This window comes from Homalodisca vitripennis, chromosome 6 (genome assembly GCF_021130785.1).
Source record: "Homalodisca vitripennis isolate AUS2020 chromosome 6, UT_GWSS_2.1, whole genome shotgun sequence".
Lineage (NCBI taxonomy): Eukaryota > Metazoa > Arthropoda > Insecta > Hemiptera > Cicadellidae > Homalodisca > Homalodisca vitripennis.
This window is the reverse complement of record NC_060212.1, coordinates 100,580,980-100,597,511: the sequence shown is the minus strand read 5'-3', so window position 1 is coordinate 100,597,511 and position 16,532 is coordinate 100,580,980. Positions and strand designations below refer to the sequence as shown.

At 33.8% G+C, this 16,532-nt stretch overlaps 1 protein-coding gene across 1 annotated transcript in view; it reads left to right on the top strand.

Annotated features, from left to right (window-relative positions):
• LOC124364648 (tyrosine-protein phosphatase non-receptor type 23) overlaps nt 1-16,532 on the top strand; it is a 59,986-nt gene that overhangs the window by 22,517 nt on the left and 20,937 nt on the right. The window contains exons 5-9 of the mRNA XM_046820277.1: nt 426-538; nt 2,338-2,514; nt 8,495-8,736; nt 12,002-12,134; nt 14,666-14,800. Coding sequence (XP_046676233.1) covers nt 426-538; nt 2,338-2,514; nt 8,495-8,736; nt 12,002-12,134; nt 14,666-14,800 — 800 coding nt within the window. The remainder of the gene's footprint in view (nt 1-425; nt 539-2,337; nt 2,515-8,494; nt 8,737-12,001; nt 12,135-14,665; nt 14,801-16,532) is intronic.

Genomic DNA, 16,532 nt, shown 5'->3' with positions numbered 1-16,532 from the left:
CCAATTAAAATGAACTCAGTAGAGTTGGCCAAACTAATGAAGAAGGATAGATTTTGTCAACTTTGGATGACTAGAAAGCTACCTATCACAGCTTTAGCACATGTTTACTGTATCCAGTTCTTGTCTCTGACACTATACAGGATGTCACTAGAAAAATGAAAGGTTAGTTCTCTTCTTGCCTCAGAAAGGATTAAATGTCATGTTGCTAATGTAACTTTTACCTTTGTGTGTACATTTTAGAAGTTGAAAATCACTACTGTTTTTTCCTGTTGATGAGAAAGTGCTTAGTAAGGAAGAAATATTGCATCTGTATTCTATTTTAGCCTTTCTGTGCCAAAAAGAAGAGAACTAAAATTATAATTGGTAAAGATTTGCTACCTTATCTGAAATTAATCTCTTATTGGTGAATGTTATTCTTTGTTTAGCCAAAGTAGCAGCGCAGATCGTTGACTACTACAATATGGCTCTCAATGCTCTATCCCACGGCGGGTCTGACGATGGGTCAGTTCTGGAAACTGTAGGCAGCAAACTTTTCAAGGTCAGTTGGTACTGCTAGATTTATTCCAAGATTGATAAAAGATTTTTATCAATATATATATATATATATATATATATATATATATATATATATATATATATATATATATATGTATATATATAAATTTGTTAAATGATTTAAATCAGAGTTATTGAACTAAAGTCAGAAAATACAAGTGTCCTGCTTGATAATAATGGTGATAGAAGAAGGGATAAATGGAACAGGAAAGAAAGGACAGTTGTGAAGAAGAAGCACTAGATTCCTGTCTTATTGAATTATGGTTTATACTCTGTTCAGTGAAAGTTGTTAGTTTGTGCAACCATACCTTCTCAAGGACTCTCGGGTATAAACTGTAAAAAATTATTTAAAGGTAAGTTAGAAGAAGAGATCATCATTACCTCTTGTTCAGTTGAGTACAGAGCAAAGAGGGCAGGTACATTTGTATCTATTCTTTGCCAAGTACAGGTAAGTATGTAATTATCATTTAATACATCATCTTCTTCAACAGAAACATCTTTATATTCTTTGTGTACTGCCTCTGACTCTTGGGGAATGTAGTCGGAGTCGCATCCATGTCATTGCTGAAGACTTATAGGACTGTTGAGGAAGGTGCGTTCAGCGCTTCTTCAGTGATAACCAAAATGACAAAGCAGAATTTATAGAACAGTAAAGCAGTGCGGTAAACAATGTTGTTGTAGACATGAAGTGTACTGTAGCTTCTACTTACGCGCGAACACAAGGGTAGTGCTGCACACGGTGAATAAAGTTCTTCTTGTTTGTGACAAGAGTTGACCCTTGATTTGTGCATTATGTTATTTTTACAAATAGAATGAAGCTCGTATTATAATTACATTACTTTTGTATGTGAATCTATTGCAAAGTTATTTAAGTCGTGGATGCTGTGTGCACTGAAGCCCTGAATATACCAGTCACCTTACTATGAAGGTCTAAATGAGTTACCAGGTGACTTGTGATGCAGCTAACATGTTAAAGGGTTGGCAATAATGATAGAAATACCATGATATTGTTATTGACATTCTTTTGTACAAGAACAAGAGTCAGGAATGTACAGGGTGTCACAAATGTCTGTGGCCTGATAGTATTTATTGTTCCAAACAAAAGGTTCCTATAAACATAGGTTGTGAAATGTGTTGTTTAGCTGCTAGTTGCCATTTTACATTTTTTATAAAAAAAATTATATTTCTAGAACTATAAAGCTTCAGATACTACTGTTGGAATTTCAATATAGTTAGCATCTAATAAATGTATATTAGTGATACAAAACAGCTGATACCTTTCAACTGACAAAATGTTTTTTGTTCCCGACTTGTGTAAGCATACCTCTAAAGTTATTGTGCTCATTTATTTGTCGATGGATTTTGTTAAGGAAAGTACCGTTGGAGTCGTTATAAAAATTACTAAATAGTTTGTATCTAGTAAATTAGTTATAAGTATACTGTTGTGTGTGTGTGTTTTTTTTTTTTTACTTTAACAATTTTCAACTGATGCTATTTTGTCAACAACCGCCATTTTGTAAATACCACTTATATGGTTTCATTTTTTCAGACATTGCATGAAACTGTACTAATATGGCTTAAAGTACTAGTAAAAGTTGTTCCTTTTCATAAAATTATTATATTTGTTTTTTCTCATTTATAAAATGTTTTATCATATTTTTAAATTTCGTATTAACTGACTTCATTTAAAAACTACTTGTCACATTTTAATCAATAAATGACATTTTACATAGAAGTACACGTTTTGAAAATACAATGACTTAATGTACAAATTTGTTGCAGAGCTGGAAACGTTACGTAAGGTTCAAGCTGACGTACTACGGTTGTATATCCCTGCTGTATCAAGGTCAGCAGTCAGAGGAGCAGCAGAAGATGGGGGAGAGAATGGCTTACTACCAGGCAGCTTTTGACAAACTGGTGGAGGCTACTAAGCTGACCAAGGGTCTGGATCACCCTGAGGTAACAAGGCTTACATCTGTACTACTATGTGCCCTCACTGTATATCTGAGTCGAGGGGTGGTTACTGATCAGATTCTGCTAATAACAAGTTTTGCATGAAAGTGAGCTAATCACTCAAAGAAGATAATACTGATGTAGCCAGACTGAACCACGTTAAGTCCAATATACAAAATATCAGGGAAAATGTGAAATTATGAAATGTATGCTTGTTTAAAAATTGTTTAAATATGCAAACAGCAATGAGATTTGGATGCATGTAAATATAAACTGACACCCCTTCTGACAGCTGCAAGATATCAAATTACAACAGGCTGAGAAACAATCACAGTTCCTATATACAAGGCTAAACTGCCTGCTATGCTAATGGTGGAGGCTTTGACCTGGTTTTTGAAGTCAACTCCATCATCTGTATTCGCGATATTAGTATTTATCATTATCAGAAACATGCAACATAGCTAAATAAATATCTATACCAACTAGAGAGAATCGAAAGCAATACAATTGATTAACCCTTTAACTGCCGCGTTCCTGGATACATAGTGTCACCCGAGCACCGGGCTTAGTTACATACTAAACTCCCCCCTCCCCCAGCACCAAGTATGTTTCCCATTTTTAGGAATTTTTGACATAATACTTAAATATGTTATTTAAAGTTTAATAAATAGAATAAACAACTAACAATGTTTACAAACATTTAAATAATGTAAATTTGTCAAGTAACTACAATATATTACCACTATCACACAACTATCTACGAATAAACATTGGAAAACATCTTGTAAAATATCAATGTAACCATTCCCGAACTTATGTATGCTTCAAAGCATTTGGCATCCAATTAGTTTAAGTAATGTCAACAAGATTGCACCACCATCTTACAGCTGTGTAGACATTTCTAACATAATAAAATACCAATTGACTCAAAATAATAGCTGATACAACAAAAATAAAACAGCTGATAATATGAAAACGAGTATACTCGGGTGTGGTGGTTGTTCATAAAACTACAGTTGCACGCTGTATCTCGGGTTTAGCGGTTAAAGGGTTAAGGAGCCTACAAGAGAAGCCATTTGTCATACCACATTATTGTAGCCTTGTCAGTTGAGGTCGAGAGTAATGGCTTTATCAATGCATGTAGTATTAGAGACTGTAGAGGAGTGAAGATTACAGACCAGAAGTTTATATACTCCCACATAGTGTATAAAAAGATTTTAAAAAGCCAAACATAGTTACATACAGAGACTATAAATATTTTAACGCTGCTGTCACAGAAATAAGTCACTTTGATTGGAACCAAGTTCTAAATATGAGTAATATCAGTGATATTGAGAGGTACATTACATCAAATAATATAGCAAATGTAGGAGTCAAACAAGCACTAATTGTTTGTAACAAAGTTACAAGAACAATAGCTCCATGGAAAACTCAGTTGATTGATGAAAAGGTAACAATGAAAAATAAGCTTCAAAGTAAATACTAGAAGACAAGAGGCAGTGCAGATTGGGAAAAATATAAGAAATTAAAAAAATTGAGTATAATAATGGTGAAGAAATGATATTTTACAAAAAATTTGAAGAGAAATAAAAATTCTAGTGATCTGTGGAAATGTCTGAGGCAATGTGATGTATTTGGGAGCAAGAAGAATAAACAAATTCTTGATAAAATCGGAACAAATTAAATCAACAAATATTTTGTTAACTTGGGGAATGAATCTTATGCAAATAATGAGGTAATTAATTATGTCAAACAAAGGTAAAGACCTATCCCAAAGCACATTTAGTTTTACGTTTGTCTCAGAAAGTGATGTAAACAGGCAATGAATAAAATAAAATCTTTAGTGATTGGAAATAATATCCTCTCTATACAAATGGTAAAAAGCTGTGAGTCCATATGCATTGACAGCCATTTCTTATATCATTAATAAATCCTAGAAAATGAAGGGTTTTCTCAACTCTGGAAAATGAGTATAATCTATCCTGTACTGAAGACAAATGTTCCTAAAAGTGTCCACCATTTGAGAATTGTCTGAATACTTTCTGCCATTCCCAAGATTCTTGAGAAGATAGTTATCTACCAAATTGTAGACTTCATGCAGCTAGGAATATATAGCCTTTGACGCAATCAGATGTAAGAAAGGGATACATCACATGCACTGCCTTGGTAAACCTTTGTGGAGATTTATCTGAAGCTAAAGACAAAGTAAAACTGAGTACGTTAGGGATGCTTGATTATTCTTAGACCTGTGATTGTACTAGCCATGATGACATATTGTTGGCAAAAACGTATCATTATGGATTTGGTGAAAAGGAAATTGAGAGGATGAAATCATAACTGGAGGACAGACACCAAGTCATAAACTATGGATTGATGCGTGGGGTGCCTCAAGGTACCTGCCTTGGACCTATTTTGTTAAATTTGTAAACATCTGACTTCCCTAGATCTGTTCAGCATTGCAAACCTCTTATTTATGCAGATGATTGCGAGTTGCACTTGTCTTATGAGCCAAAGCTAGCAGTGGATGCCATATTTAAAATCAATGTTGACCTTAATAATATTTCAAAATGCTCAACTGATAATGGATTGAGCTTAATATAGGCAAGTACACTGTCTTTCATCCAGCACCCCAAAACCTGATGTTACCGCGAGTAATGTTGAGGTTATGCTTGGTAATGAGAGCTTGTTCCAAAGTAAAGACACTCAGTGTCATCTTAGATAATGATTTGTCTTTCTCTGATTATGTTACTCATATTATGCAGCGTACTATAGGAAGACTGAGGGGTCTGTGTAGGTTCACAAATTTGTTACCAGAGTCAACAAAATTGTAGCTAGTTCAGTCATTGGTCGTAGAAGTAATTTATTATTACCATCCTGCCTGAGGGAATAGCTTTTTGAGGGAGGCTATTCAAGGTCTACAAAATACAATCCCCACTTTGTTTTTTTATTGCAACAATATGATTACTTGTTCCCCTATAGAGATGCAATCGAAATATTCTGACTAGCTACATGACTTATAAAGTACTGATATACCGGGAATCACAGCACCTGTAATGGCCATCAGCTTCACTTTCTGTGCGTAAGACTTAAATGAGGCAGGAAGGACTTCTCCTATTTGGACTGATCATGTGCAATTGCCTCTCTAGGTGACTCAAAATGTAATCTCAAGAAATGTAGGTTTTGGAACTTGTGTAGGCTTATATTTTTTAGCATAGCAATTAGCGGTAATATTATATTTAAGTGACTAGATTTACAGAAGAGAATAAAAATATTAGATACACAATTTAAAGGTTTACAAGCTGACACAAAACAAATAATTACACAATAATGCTCATAGCAGTCTAACATTGTCTTTGGTTTGATTGTCCTGTGTTCTTAACAAACAAATTGTCAAAGAATTTATTAAGAGTGTAGTGAGCATTGAGAAATATTAGAATCTTAATGTTTTACAACTTTATTTTACTTGGAATCTGTTATTATTGTTTAGTTATCAAATACTTAGTTATATCATGGGAATGCTGGGTTTAGCTCCAGTTTACTTTCTGCTTAGTGCAGCATCTGTAGTCTGACACTGATACAGACTGACTCCTAAAATCTGGAGTGCATGTCTGTTTGAAGAGATCCATAAAAAGTTGCCAATGAAGATGATCAAAAGTTGAAGCAAGCAGCAGACCTGTGTGCCTCTCGTATCTCTGACTAGTTTCGTGTGACTTTTAGTCAATATAAGATTGAACACAAGGAAGGTTGACTAGTTTATTTTATCATTTGTTTACTATATCTTTAGTCATTGCTGTTGTTTACTTTTGTTTGGCCTGAATCGATAACAGTAGCTCCACTCATACTATATATTTATTATTACTAGTTGATAGGAAAATCAGCAGACTACCTTGAAAACTGTCTTCTAGGGTCCACTGATGGAAAGAACACATAGAAGTACACATATTTTACACATAATTAGACATTTTTCATTGTACTGCAATCTTTCTCAAACAGTAGAGAAAACATTCTAGTTGTCTGTTCACTTTGGGTAATGTGGTATGTGAGTCAATGTGGCAAGCAGTGTTGCCAATTCACTTTGTTTAGACATTGTTATCACTGTATAACTGTTGACAAATTATTATTATATTAAATATCTATGGACACTGTTAGTCTGCTAAAGGGAGTGGAGGGAGGGATTTAGCTTAGGTTTAGGTTTGGAGGATTTCTTGATTTTGTTACCCATTGGTATGCCAGTTTCCGTCTTCTTAACTGTGAAGGATTGCAGTCTTTTGGTAATAATTTTATTAATGTGAATTTGAAACAGTTATTGAAGTCTGCGATGTTGTGATAAAAGTGATAACAGTGTCTATAAAAAGTGAATTGGCAGGACTGCTTCACACATTGACTCTGCAACTCAAAGAGAACAGACAACTAGAATGCTCTCTACCGGTTGCAGTGCAATCGAAAATTTCTAATTATGTGTAAAATATGTGTACTTTTATATTTTCTTTCAATCAGTGGGTCCTAGAAGTTTTCAAGGTAAGTCTGCTGATTCTCTTATCAACTAGCAACGAACCCTAACTTTCATCTCTATTAATTCTAACATGTATTTTTATTGTATTGGTTATTCCACGTAATTTTAACAAATTTTAGGAATTCAAACATTTATTAAAAAAAGTTTATTTACACCAGAGATATTCAGTAAGAAATAATAAACCTTAATGTATAGAGAATTCAAATGTAAAATAAAAACATTTACATTATATTAATCCTTGTAGAGCAATAATTTGGTTTCTATTGATAGCTAGGGCTTTATATATAGGTGTGTATGAACTGTATGGTAATATTTTGGGAATTTTTTTGTGTCAAGAAAAACAACAAATTTAAAATAAAAAAAACATGGGTCAAAAATGTTTAGTTTATTGACTGTCTGTATGTCTCTCTGTGTGTGTGTGTGTGTGTGTGTGTGTGTGTGTGTGTGTGTGTGTGTGCGCGTGCGCGTGCGTGTGCGTGTGTTTTAGATTTTATTGTTTATTTCAGAAACCAATAAAGATTGTTATTGTCTACAGCATCATTAACCGTGGATTACAAAAGTTAAAATTCTGGCCAACTTTTATGATGTAGGTGTCAGGAACAATGTAAGTTGATAAATTTTAATGCAAACATTTTGACGCCTATATCATAAAAGTTTGCCAGTCACAATGTAAATTTATGCCTTTAGGTTTTGTAATGCAAGGTTAATGATTCACAGACAATAACAATTTTGCTGTACATTACAACAGTTAAAAGCTTACTTCCACTTTATTTCCTGACAGATTTTTATGTTTAAGGGGTCAAAATATTTGTAATTAAATTCATCAACTTAATCTTGTTCTTGTTATAAATCCATAGTCTTATTAGTTTTTGGGTTAGTCTCATGTTATTTAGCTTTACAATTTCAACCGCCCGCCAAATTGAAACGTGATATGATATTGGTAAACTAAGCGTTTCTGACCCATGTCTATATTATATGGTTGATTATCTTGGTTGACCTTAAAATCATATATACATTATTTAGACAAATGTTTTATTTATTTGTAGAAGACTATCAAACAATATCCCTGTTCTCAATTTTGATTAGAAAAAATAGCTCTAAGATTCTAAATGTTTTGTTGTCTTCTAGAACATGTGATAATTGAAGAGATGGCTAAAAATTCATAATTCACAATTGCCCAAAAATAGGCAACTAATAATGCAATATGAATAATCCTCTCTCAGATTTAAGTTTATTATCGTGGATAGATCATTTGAACTTGGTATAGAGAAATTTATCTTCTTTTTTTTAACTTTCCTAACTTAATTTCTATGTAATATGGACGTAGTGTAGAGATTGTCTGTAAATATTAAAATGTCTTCTTCATAAAATTGAAAACTTTCATAATGTACAACACAAAAAATATTAATTTTTAAATTTTTTGTATGAGTATTTATTAGTTTAAAAACTACATTATAACTCTTTACCTGACAGGTGATTGAAGAGGCATTAACTTTCACTATGGATGTGGTGGAGGGCAAACGAAAGGCAGCCAAGAATGAGAATGAGTTTATCTACCACGAAGAAGTGCCAGATAAAGATGCTTTGCCTGAAATCAAGGGTGCAGCCCTCGTGAAGGGCATCCCTTTCGTTGTCACTGACCCGGACATCGCTGGACCCGATATCTTCGGCAGGCTTGTCCCTATGAAGGCTCATGAGGCTTCCTCGTTGTACAGGTCAGTGCTGTCATTTTGTATACAACATTTTGTGTGTGAGTTCACAGATATCATAACATTGATATTTTAACAATTAGCTAATCTGAGATATATTATAATAACATCCAGAGTGTTTAAATGAAAATTAGTTTCGATTTTAAAACTATTCAGGCAAATTGTTATAATGCTGGCAGATGTTAGATCTGCATTCAGTTGTTGGTAGTATTGAGATGTGGGTGTTTCTGAGACTCGTGCAACATCAGCTCCAATAGAGGTTCAATACAAATACATAGAAAAGAATATATCACTTAAAAAAAGTCTTATATTTGAAGATCAATACTATTTATTAACGCTTAAAGCGTGACACAGGAATATCCATATTGTCTTAGTTTATTGTGTTCATTATAATTCATGAAAATACTACGAATGTGTAGGAATATTGATTTTGACCATCAAGAAGCAAATTGGTGAAGAATTTGTGAAAAATTGATAAAAAATCAGTGCTATTCTTTTATTATGTTTCATCTTACGGTGCAAGGCACAGCATGCGGATACAACAATACAATGCACCCATGTGTATGGTGCAACTACGGATAAACTACAAGAGCTTTTTAAAAAAAAATGTTTCTTTGTTATTTCTTCCAAGAGACAGAAAATGAATTTGACTTTAGAAAAAACAAATTTTGTTAAATCTTATAAAAGCACGCTAATTAAATTGAGGCAAAATTTTCAGCGCTTTAAGAGTTTAAAACATTGCACACAGCATTTCTATATATATAAAAATGAATGTTTGTATGTTTGTCCTTTATGGAATCGTGAACTATTGGACCGATCATGATGAAAATTTGTACGTATATGTATTTTTCCACGGAGAAGGTTTATAAGCTATGCCCATCCCTTTCCCGATTCAGGATTCCGCCCCACTGGTTACAGAAATACCCATAAGAAATGCATTGCAGCAAACATATGTTAACGTCTTTTTCAAATTTTTAATCAGCTGTTCTTTGTAAACATATATTACACTTATAGTTTTAAAGCATAGAGTAAGCTTAAGAGAAACGACAAATTTTGTTTAAACTGTTTTTGCAATCACTGTTAAACATAGACTTTACTATCCAGATAATACAATTCAAATTTGACGTAAAAAAATTCACCTTTAACTGCAATATTTATTTAATATAAACCATGCTCATGCTTGATCAGAAGAGTAATGCAGATATCATAATTACTATCTTACGTTGGCTACAAATATAAAGAATGTTATAAAATCAACCTTAGTTGTTTTTTTTGACAGAAGTATGGTTCTCAAAACTCCGTGTGTACATATTCTCTCGATCGAGACAACAAAGCAAGCTCAATCGTGGCATCGGAGATATAACTAATTTAATCTAAAATTTATTATAGTAAAAAAAAAAATTTACTAAGTAATATAAGGACTTCGGTTCTTAAGATTTGCGTGCGAAGCCTTGGGTAACAGCTAGATAGAGGCAGGAATATGGTACATACCTTCATAATACGCCCAAGATGCTCACGATGGAACGACTATCAATTATCTCAGCAATGTTTAGAATGTGATAGAAAAAGAATAAGTGAATATAGTGTACTGTTTTCAACGGGAAATTGCGTGCGAAGCCGCGGGCAACTTTTGCAAAAAATTATTGAAATGCGCAGCAAAGCGCGCCGGGCCCGCTAGTTGTTTCATAAAATTGAAACACGATAATATTGCTAACTTCAGAAATGATACAGAGTCATACATATATAGACCATTAGGAGACTAATGCGCACATAAGTAAATATCATCACCTCAGTATCTGGGTGCTTTCCATAGAATATGGTTGCATAGTATAATTATACAGATCTTCTCAGCTGACATGTCATTGTCTTGGTTTAAAAATGTGTAGATCAGAAAAAATTGTAATAGGTTTAGTATATGAAAATATATTGATACTTTTAACACATTGGAGTCTGGCTCGCTATTTGCTGTTTTTATAGCCTGGTCTGCATAAATTAATGGGTTTTCAGATTTTTTTTTAGAAAACTGTTAAATATCATGTATATGATATTATATTTTCTTGAAAGTTCTATCTTTCCTCTTTAAATTGATATGTAAAACTTTATTCCTATAAAATCTAATTAATTTTTAAAAAAAATTTCAAAACTCACCTTTTTTGAAGAAAAATAAAAACTCCCGTATGTCTTGTGTTACTTGAATACTAACTTTTGAATAAATAAAACAAGTAATTATAATTTTTTTAAGGCATTTACTATATACATATTTACAAATAATTTTAATTGCCAAAAAAATTCAAATGCTAAAAAAATCACACAAAATCCTTTTTAGTGTGATACTCTTTGAAACAGTCAGGTACGCAGAGTGCCACATTACAGTCCATGCAGTAGAACCTGCTGAAATCCGGATCATCATCGGTGTCATCAACAATATCAGAGTCCGTATCTAACTCTAATTCAGCTAATATACTGCCCTCTTCCATTGTTTTTTGAAATGCGCGCCTCTCCATGATTGTTGTCGTAGACAGACTCACGACGCACCAGGCCACGTCAGTCGATAAACAAAAGCCTCAAGCGGTTATGACGTAGTAGCGCCTAGCGGAATTTTTCTGAACTAACCAACAAAGCTGGCTATCTAATGCAGCAGACGGCACTCGAATATCACTCGGGCAACTCCATATATCAATCGGCAAAGCTGTGTGTTCGAGTCACGCTCGAGCGCCGGCCCAGTGATTAAACAACGGCGCTCGAGTCTGGCTCGAGCGTAGACTCGAATGTGTTAACCTTTGTTATTTAACTCTAACTGCTGTAGATGTTTTAACTCATGTGATAGCAACCAGTCTACAGCATCTCCAGCACAGGCTAATGTAGATCAAATATATATGATTTCATCTCTGTTTCAAGAAATGTTTTAATCCCACAATATTAAACAGTAGTTGAAAGTATTATTACACTGTAAAAATGTATCCCTGTAAATAAAATTGGTAAATTTGAGTACAAATTGTAACAAAAGATAGTAGTGAGTAAGCTTTATTATTTCTTTTAAAACTAAATGGTGACATTTACAATTATTACCACCAATTTTAATAGTTTGTCACTAGTTTTTGAGTTCATAAATGGTGCTAAAAATTGCCGAAGTTCAGATACCGGCAACTGGTTTGATGTGATAACACAAGTGTGTACCGGGCTGAAACACATCAGACTAATCAATAGTCTAGATTGAAGCACTAAGGGTTGATTAAAAGTGACATAATAGCTCACTTAACTGTTTGTACAGTGAGGAGAAAGCCAAACTACTGCGGAAGATGGGCGCCTTGATGGATGAGAAGGATCAGGAGTTGGTAGCCTTCATGTCCTCTCTGCACCTGGATTGTGTCAACGCTCACCTGGAACCTGACAGGCTACCTCAGGTTAGTGAATCTATAAGTTTGGTGGTGAAGGTTGAAATGAGAAGGTATGAAGGGTTAACCTGGGACAGCAGTTTGAACATCTGATATTAATAACACGGGTTAGAAAGTTTTATAGCTTTACGTAAATGTAATTACTAGTGCCACTGTAACTTTTTATTAAAATATTTTAAACTGCCCTCCAAACAAGCCCATTTTGGGGAAATGGTTCTCTTTTGTTTCTTAGAGGGGTGTCCTGAGTTTCATTTAAGTTAATTAATTTCAATGGGCTGCCATTGTATACTGGGTTGAGATAGAAATCCTTAGTTTCCACTGTTCTTCTTCTTTTATCAAGACCTTTCAAATGATGTGTCTCATAATGGGTCTTTCCATTTAAAAATATTGAGCCACCCCCCAATAATCCCATTTTGGGGAAATGGCCAATAGAAAATAGACAAACTTCTTTATTTAAATATTCTTTAAGAACAATAATTACAGTTTTATAGAAAACAAAAAGTTTGGTTAAAAAATGTTTACATATAATTTGTCTTGATTAAAATGTATGTAAAGTTAAAACCTTACATACATAAGTTAAAACCTTCAAGTGAGATTAGCCTGGTTGTTCCTCCAGTTGACAAATGACCTTCCAAGGTGTAGAAGGTGTGTTCCAACAACCACTCCATGAGATGCTTGTTCAAGGTTTTGTCTTCACAGATTCTTTTTAACTGTCCAGGTAGGAGGTTGAAAAGCTAGGCTCCTGCGTAGCACGGTTTCTCGTAGAGGGACATGTGGTGAATCGGTATTGAAAAGTTTGTGTTGTTCCAAGTGCTGTATTGGTGAGCTTCTCCTAGTCTCTGGTGATTCCTGTCTACTGCATGTTTGACCACTTCAAGAATGTAAAGTGATGAGGCAGTCAGGATTTTAACCCTTCCCACGCGGAATTTATCTTTAAATTTTGACTCATAACGCGTAATTAACTTTAAACATTTTTTTTACATTTGACCAACTCTAATTTTTGTTTTAGTTAGTGGTGGCTATTAGGAATAAAGAATAATACAGTATCACAAAATAATCAGACCCCTATATTTTTTAAAAATTTTCAAATTTTACAAAAAATCGTCAGGATTCGCCATTGCATGGAACAATATAACGACACAACAAATAAAGTAATAACAAAATAAAAAGATAATATAATGCTAAATACAACAGGAACACGAACAGTAAATAAGGAAATATGGCAAAACAGCGTAAAACACTAAAATATACCGTGCCGGGATATATCCGCTTACCGCGTAATGGTTCGCCGCAGACTGAGGCTAAATCACGCCACAAGGGACAAAGCCACGCCCTCCCACCACTGCGACGCGCCAATGAGGTTCAAACTGAAACATCTGCTTTTCGGAACAAGTATTCAACACTCCCTTGAACTCTAGCGGATTCCACAGCAACTACAATTTATTAAATAACACAAAATAGACTTTAAAGGATACATCCGTTTACCGCGTTTCGGTCAAAATTAGGCGTAACGGATATATCCGTTTGCCGCGTGGGAAGGGTTAAGTATTCATTTATTTGCTTTATTATGAAAAAAACCCATATCATGGTATTAAGGGCATCAGAACATCACAATCTCCCATACAGATTGTCATGGCTTGTTCTGTTCCTAACGAACATTGTTTGGGACTCTCCATGCGAGAACATTATACTTAGTACATTGTTTTAAAGCTTATAAAATGGCTTCATTGCTGATATATTCATATTTATTTATATTTAATTTTTACAAAGGAATTTTAACTCTTTTATAGATTGCATGAATTCTAAATAATTATTTAGAATGAAAATTATTTTTAACTTATATACATAAAATACATTTTTTAAATAATACTGTATTTATTATCAAGATAAATATGTGCATATGAATTATGATAGTCCAATATGAAGGGTTTTCACAAAATATGCCGAGATTTGAACGCCTATTACTTAAAAAGTATTCAAGATAATTAAACGATTTAAATATCAAATTAAATTTAAAATAAGTATGTTTTGTTTTCGGTTGATGGGAGGAAATGTTGACTGGCATGTGCAAAACAGTTCGCTATTGTGACTGACCCGCCTGGTGCCAGTCGTGAGTACGATATTTACAGCACAACAGAAGGCAAAGTGTGTTCTGTGGTATGCAGAAATGAAATTATTGTTATTACATTGTGTTCAGCTCTCGGTGCAAAGTCATTGTTGGATTATCATCAGTATGTGTATTTTGTAGGACATTGTGGATCGCTGTACAGCTCTCAGCGCAAAGCCATTGTTGGATTATCATCAGTATTTTTATTTTTTAGGACATTGTGGATTGCTGTGCAGCTCTCAGTGCAAAGCCATTATTGGATTATCATCAGTATTTTTATTTTTTAAGACATTGTGGTTCGCTGTACAGCTCTCAGTGCAAAGCCATTGTTGGATTATCATCAGTATTTTTGTGTTTTAGGATATTGTGGATCGCTGTGCAGCTCTCAGTGCAAAGCCATTATTGGATTATCATCAGAATGTGTATTTTGTAGGACATTGTGGATCGCTGTGCAGCTCTCAGTGCAAAGCCAGACGCCATCCAGAACTTGATTGAATCCATGGACAAGCTCTCCGATATTTACCATGATGTAGAAGCCATGCTGAAGGAGATTATGGAACTTATTCATGTAAGTATAAGGCATCTGCCTACTTACCACGAAAACATTTGTTTTATTTATACAAGAGGTGTCCAAACATTTTGTTTGAGGGCCAAACTGAAAGATTGTGGGAGGCAGGAGGGTCAAGTACTTGCACATATACTTTACTCAAGAGCAATATGATTAGACATGTAATTACTGACAATTGAAAGTTCGAAAGTAACTAATCTAATAAATACATTAATTTATGTACTAAAATTGTTATTATTAGTCCCTAAGTAAATAAAATCATATTTTTCTGTTTAGCCATTTCCTTGTGTACAGTTGTTTTTGGCCAACAATGTCAGTTAAACTTTGGCCTAGAACTTTGACACCTCTATCTCTAACTTGGATGTCAGGTGTTCATCAGAAAGATTCACTCTATAATAGGATTTCACAAAAGTAATTAGAAAACTGAAAACATTCTACTTGCAAAGTATTTTATTCTCTTGAAGTCATTAATGAAGTGTGTGGATTGATTTAAGAAGCATAATAAAATGCTTCACTGTATAATAAAATGAGTATCACGTATATAATTAGTAGTACATATTTTGTTCATCACACACAACTATATTTTCGAGACAAGGTGCGTGAATACCACCATTTAGTTTGGGGGATGTAATTATTTTCTGATCTGCAAGTTTTATTAATTTGCCATAGTTAATGTGTAACATATTTTGAAACTTACTCTAACAGGAGATGTTTACTCAAAAAATGAGGGTTGTGTAATCTTTTACATTTCAAATTCTTAAGATTAGGTGAAAAATGTTACTCATACCTTGATGAAAAAGTCTGACTGTACTGAAATACTTAAGGTCTTAACTTAATTTCTCAAAATCTTTCCTATTTCTTATCACTGCAATATTTTTGTCAACCCCCTTTTCCTAACCGACACTCAGCCACCCTGACACCAAACAAATGCAAAATTGTAATTAGGACTCAATAGAATGGGCACAAATTCTCATTTTCAACCAAGTATCTCTACCTACACTTGAGAAGAACTGGACCAACAGCATAGGAGACTTACTGTCCCTTCTTGCCTGCAGACGTGATGCACAATGTTTTATATTTTAATCATTTCATCAACTCTTTTCTCTGTCACATCCATCTCCAAATTAAATTGTCGTCCCTACTGGTGATCTATTTCTAGCTTCATAATATCCTGGTCATGATCAGATGATTTCTTCTTTAGTGTCTCGACTTCTTTCCTTAAAGACAAATTTTCCTCTCTAAGTCCCATCGTTGGAGTTATATTTCAACCACGAGCACATAATTTTGGAAGACAGTAAAGATAGATTTTACTATGGTGTCATCCAACCTGGTTAGAGTACTTGGTGGCTATTCAACTTTTCTTGAATTCCTCTTGATATCCTTAGACTACTAATCTCATTTGGCATTTCGGTATCATCATTTGAGGTTTGACTGATTTGTATTTGCATTGGAGGCTATTGATTCATTTCTATTTTTGGACTTTCTGCAAGATTGACAATTCCAACTTTCTCTCATAACTTTATTAATAGATTTTCAAGTCTGTATTTTGAAAGAACAGTCACTGAAATCGTAACGCAAGTTTTGCAAATGGCATGGTCCCCTTCTTTTGCTAAAGTCTGAATCAGAAAAATTCGCACTAACAGTAGACATTTTGTTTAAAAGTATTTATTTCACGCTTTTTAGTATCTAATCACTCAAAGTAAAGAACAAAAATTATTCTATTGAATTTTAA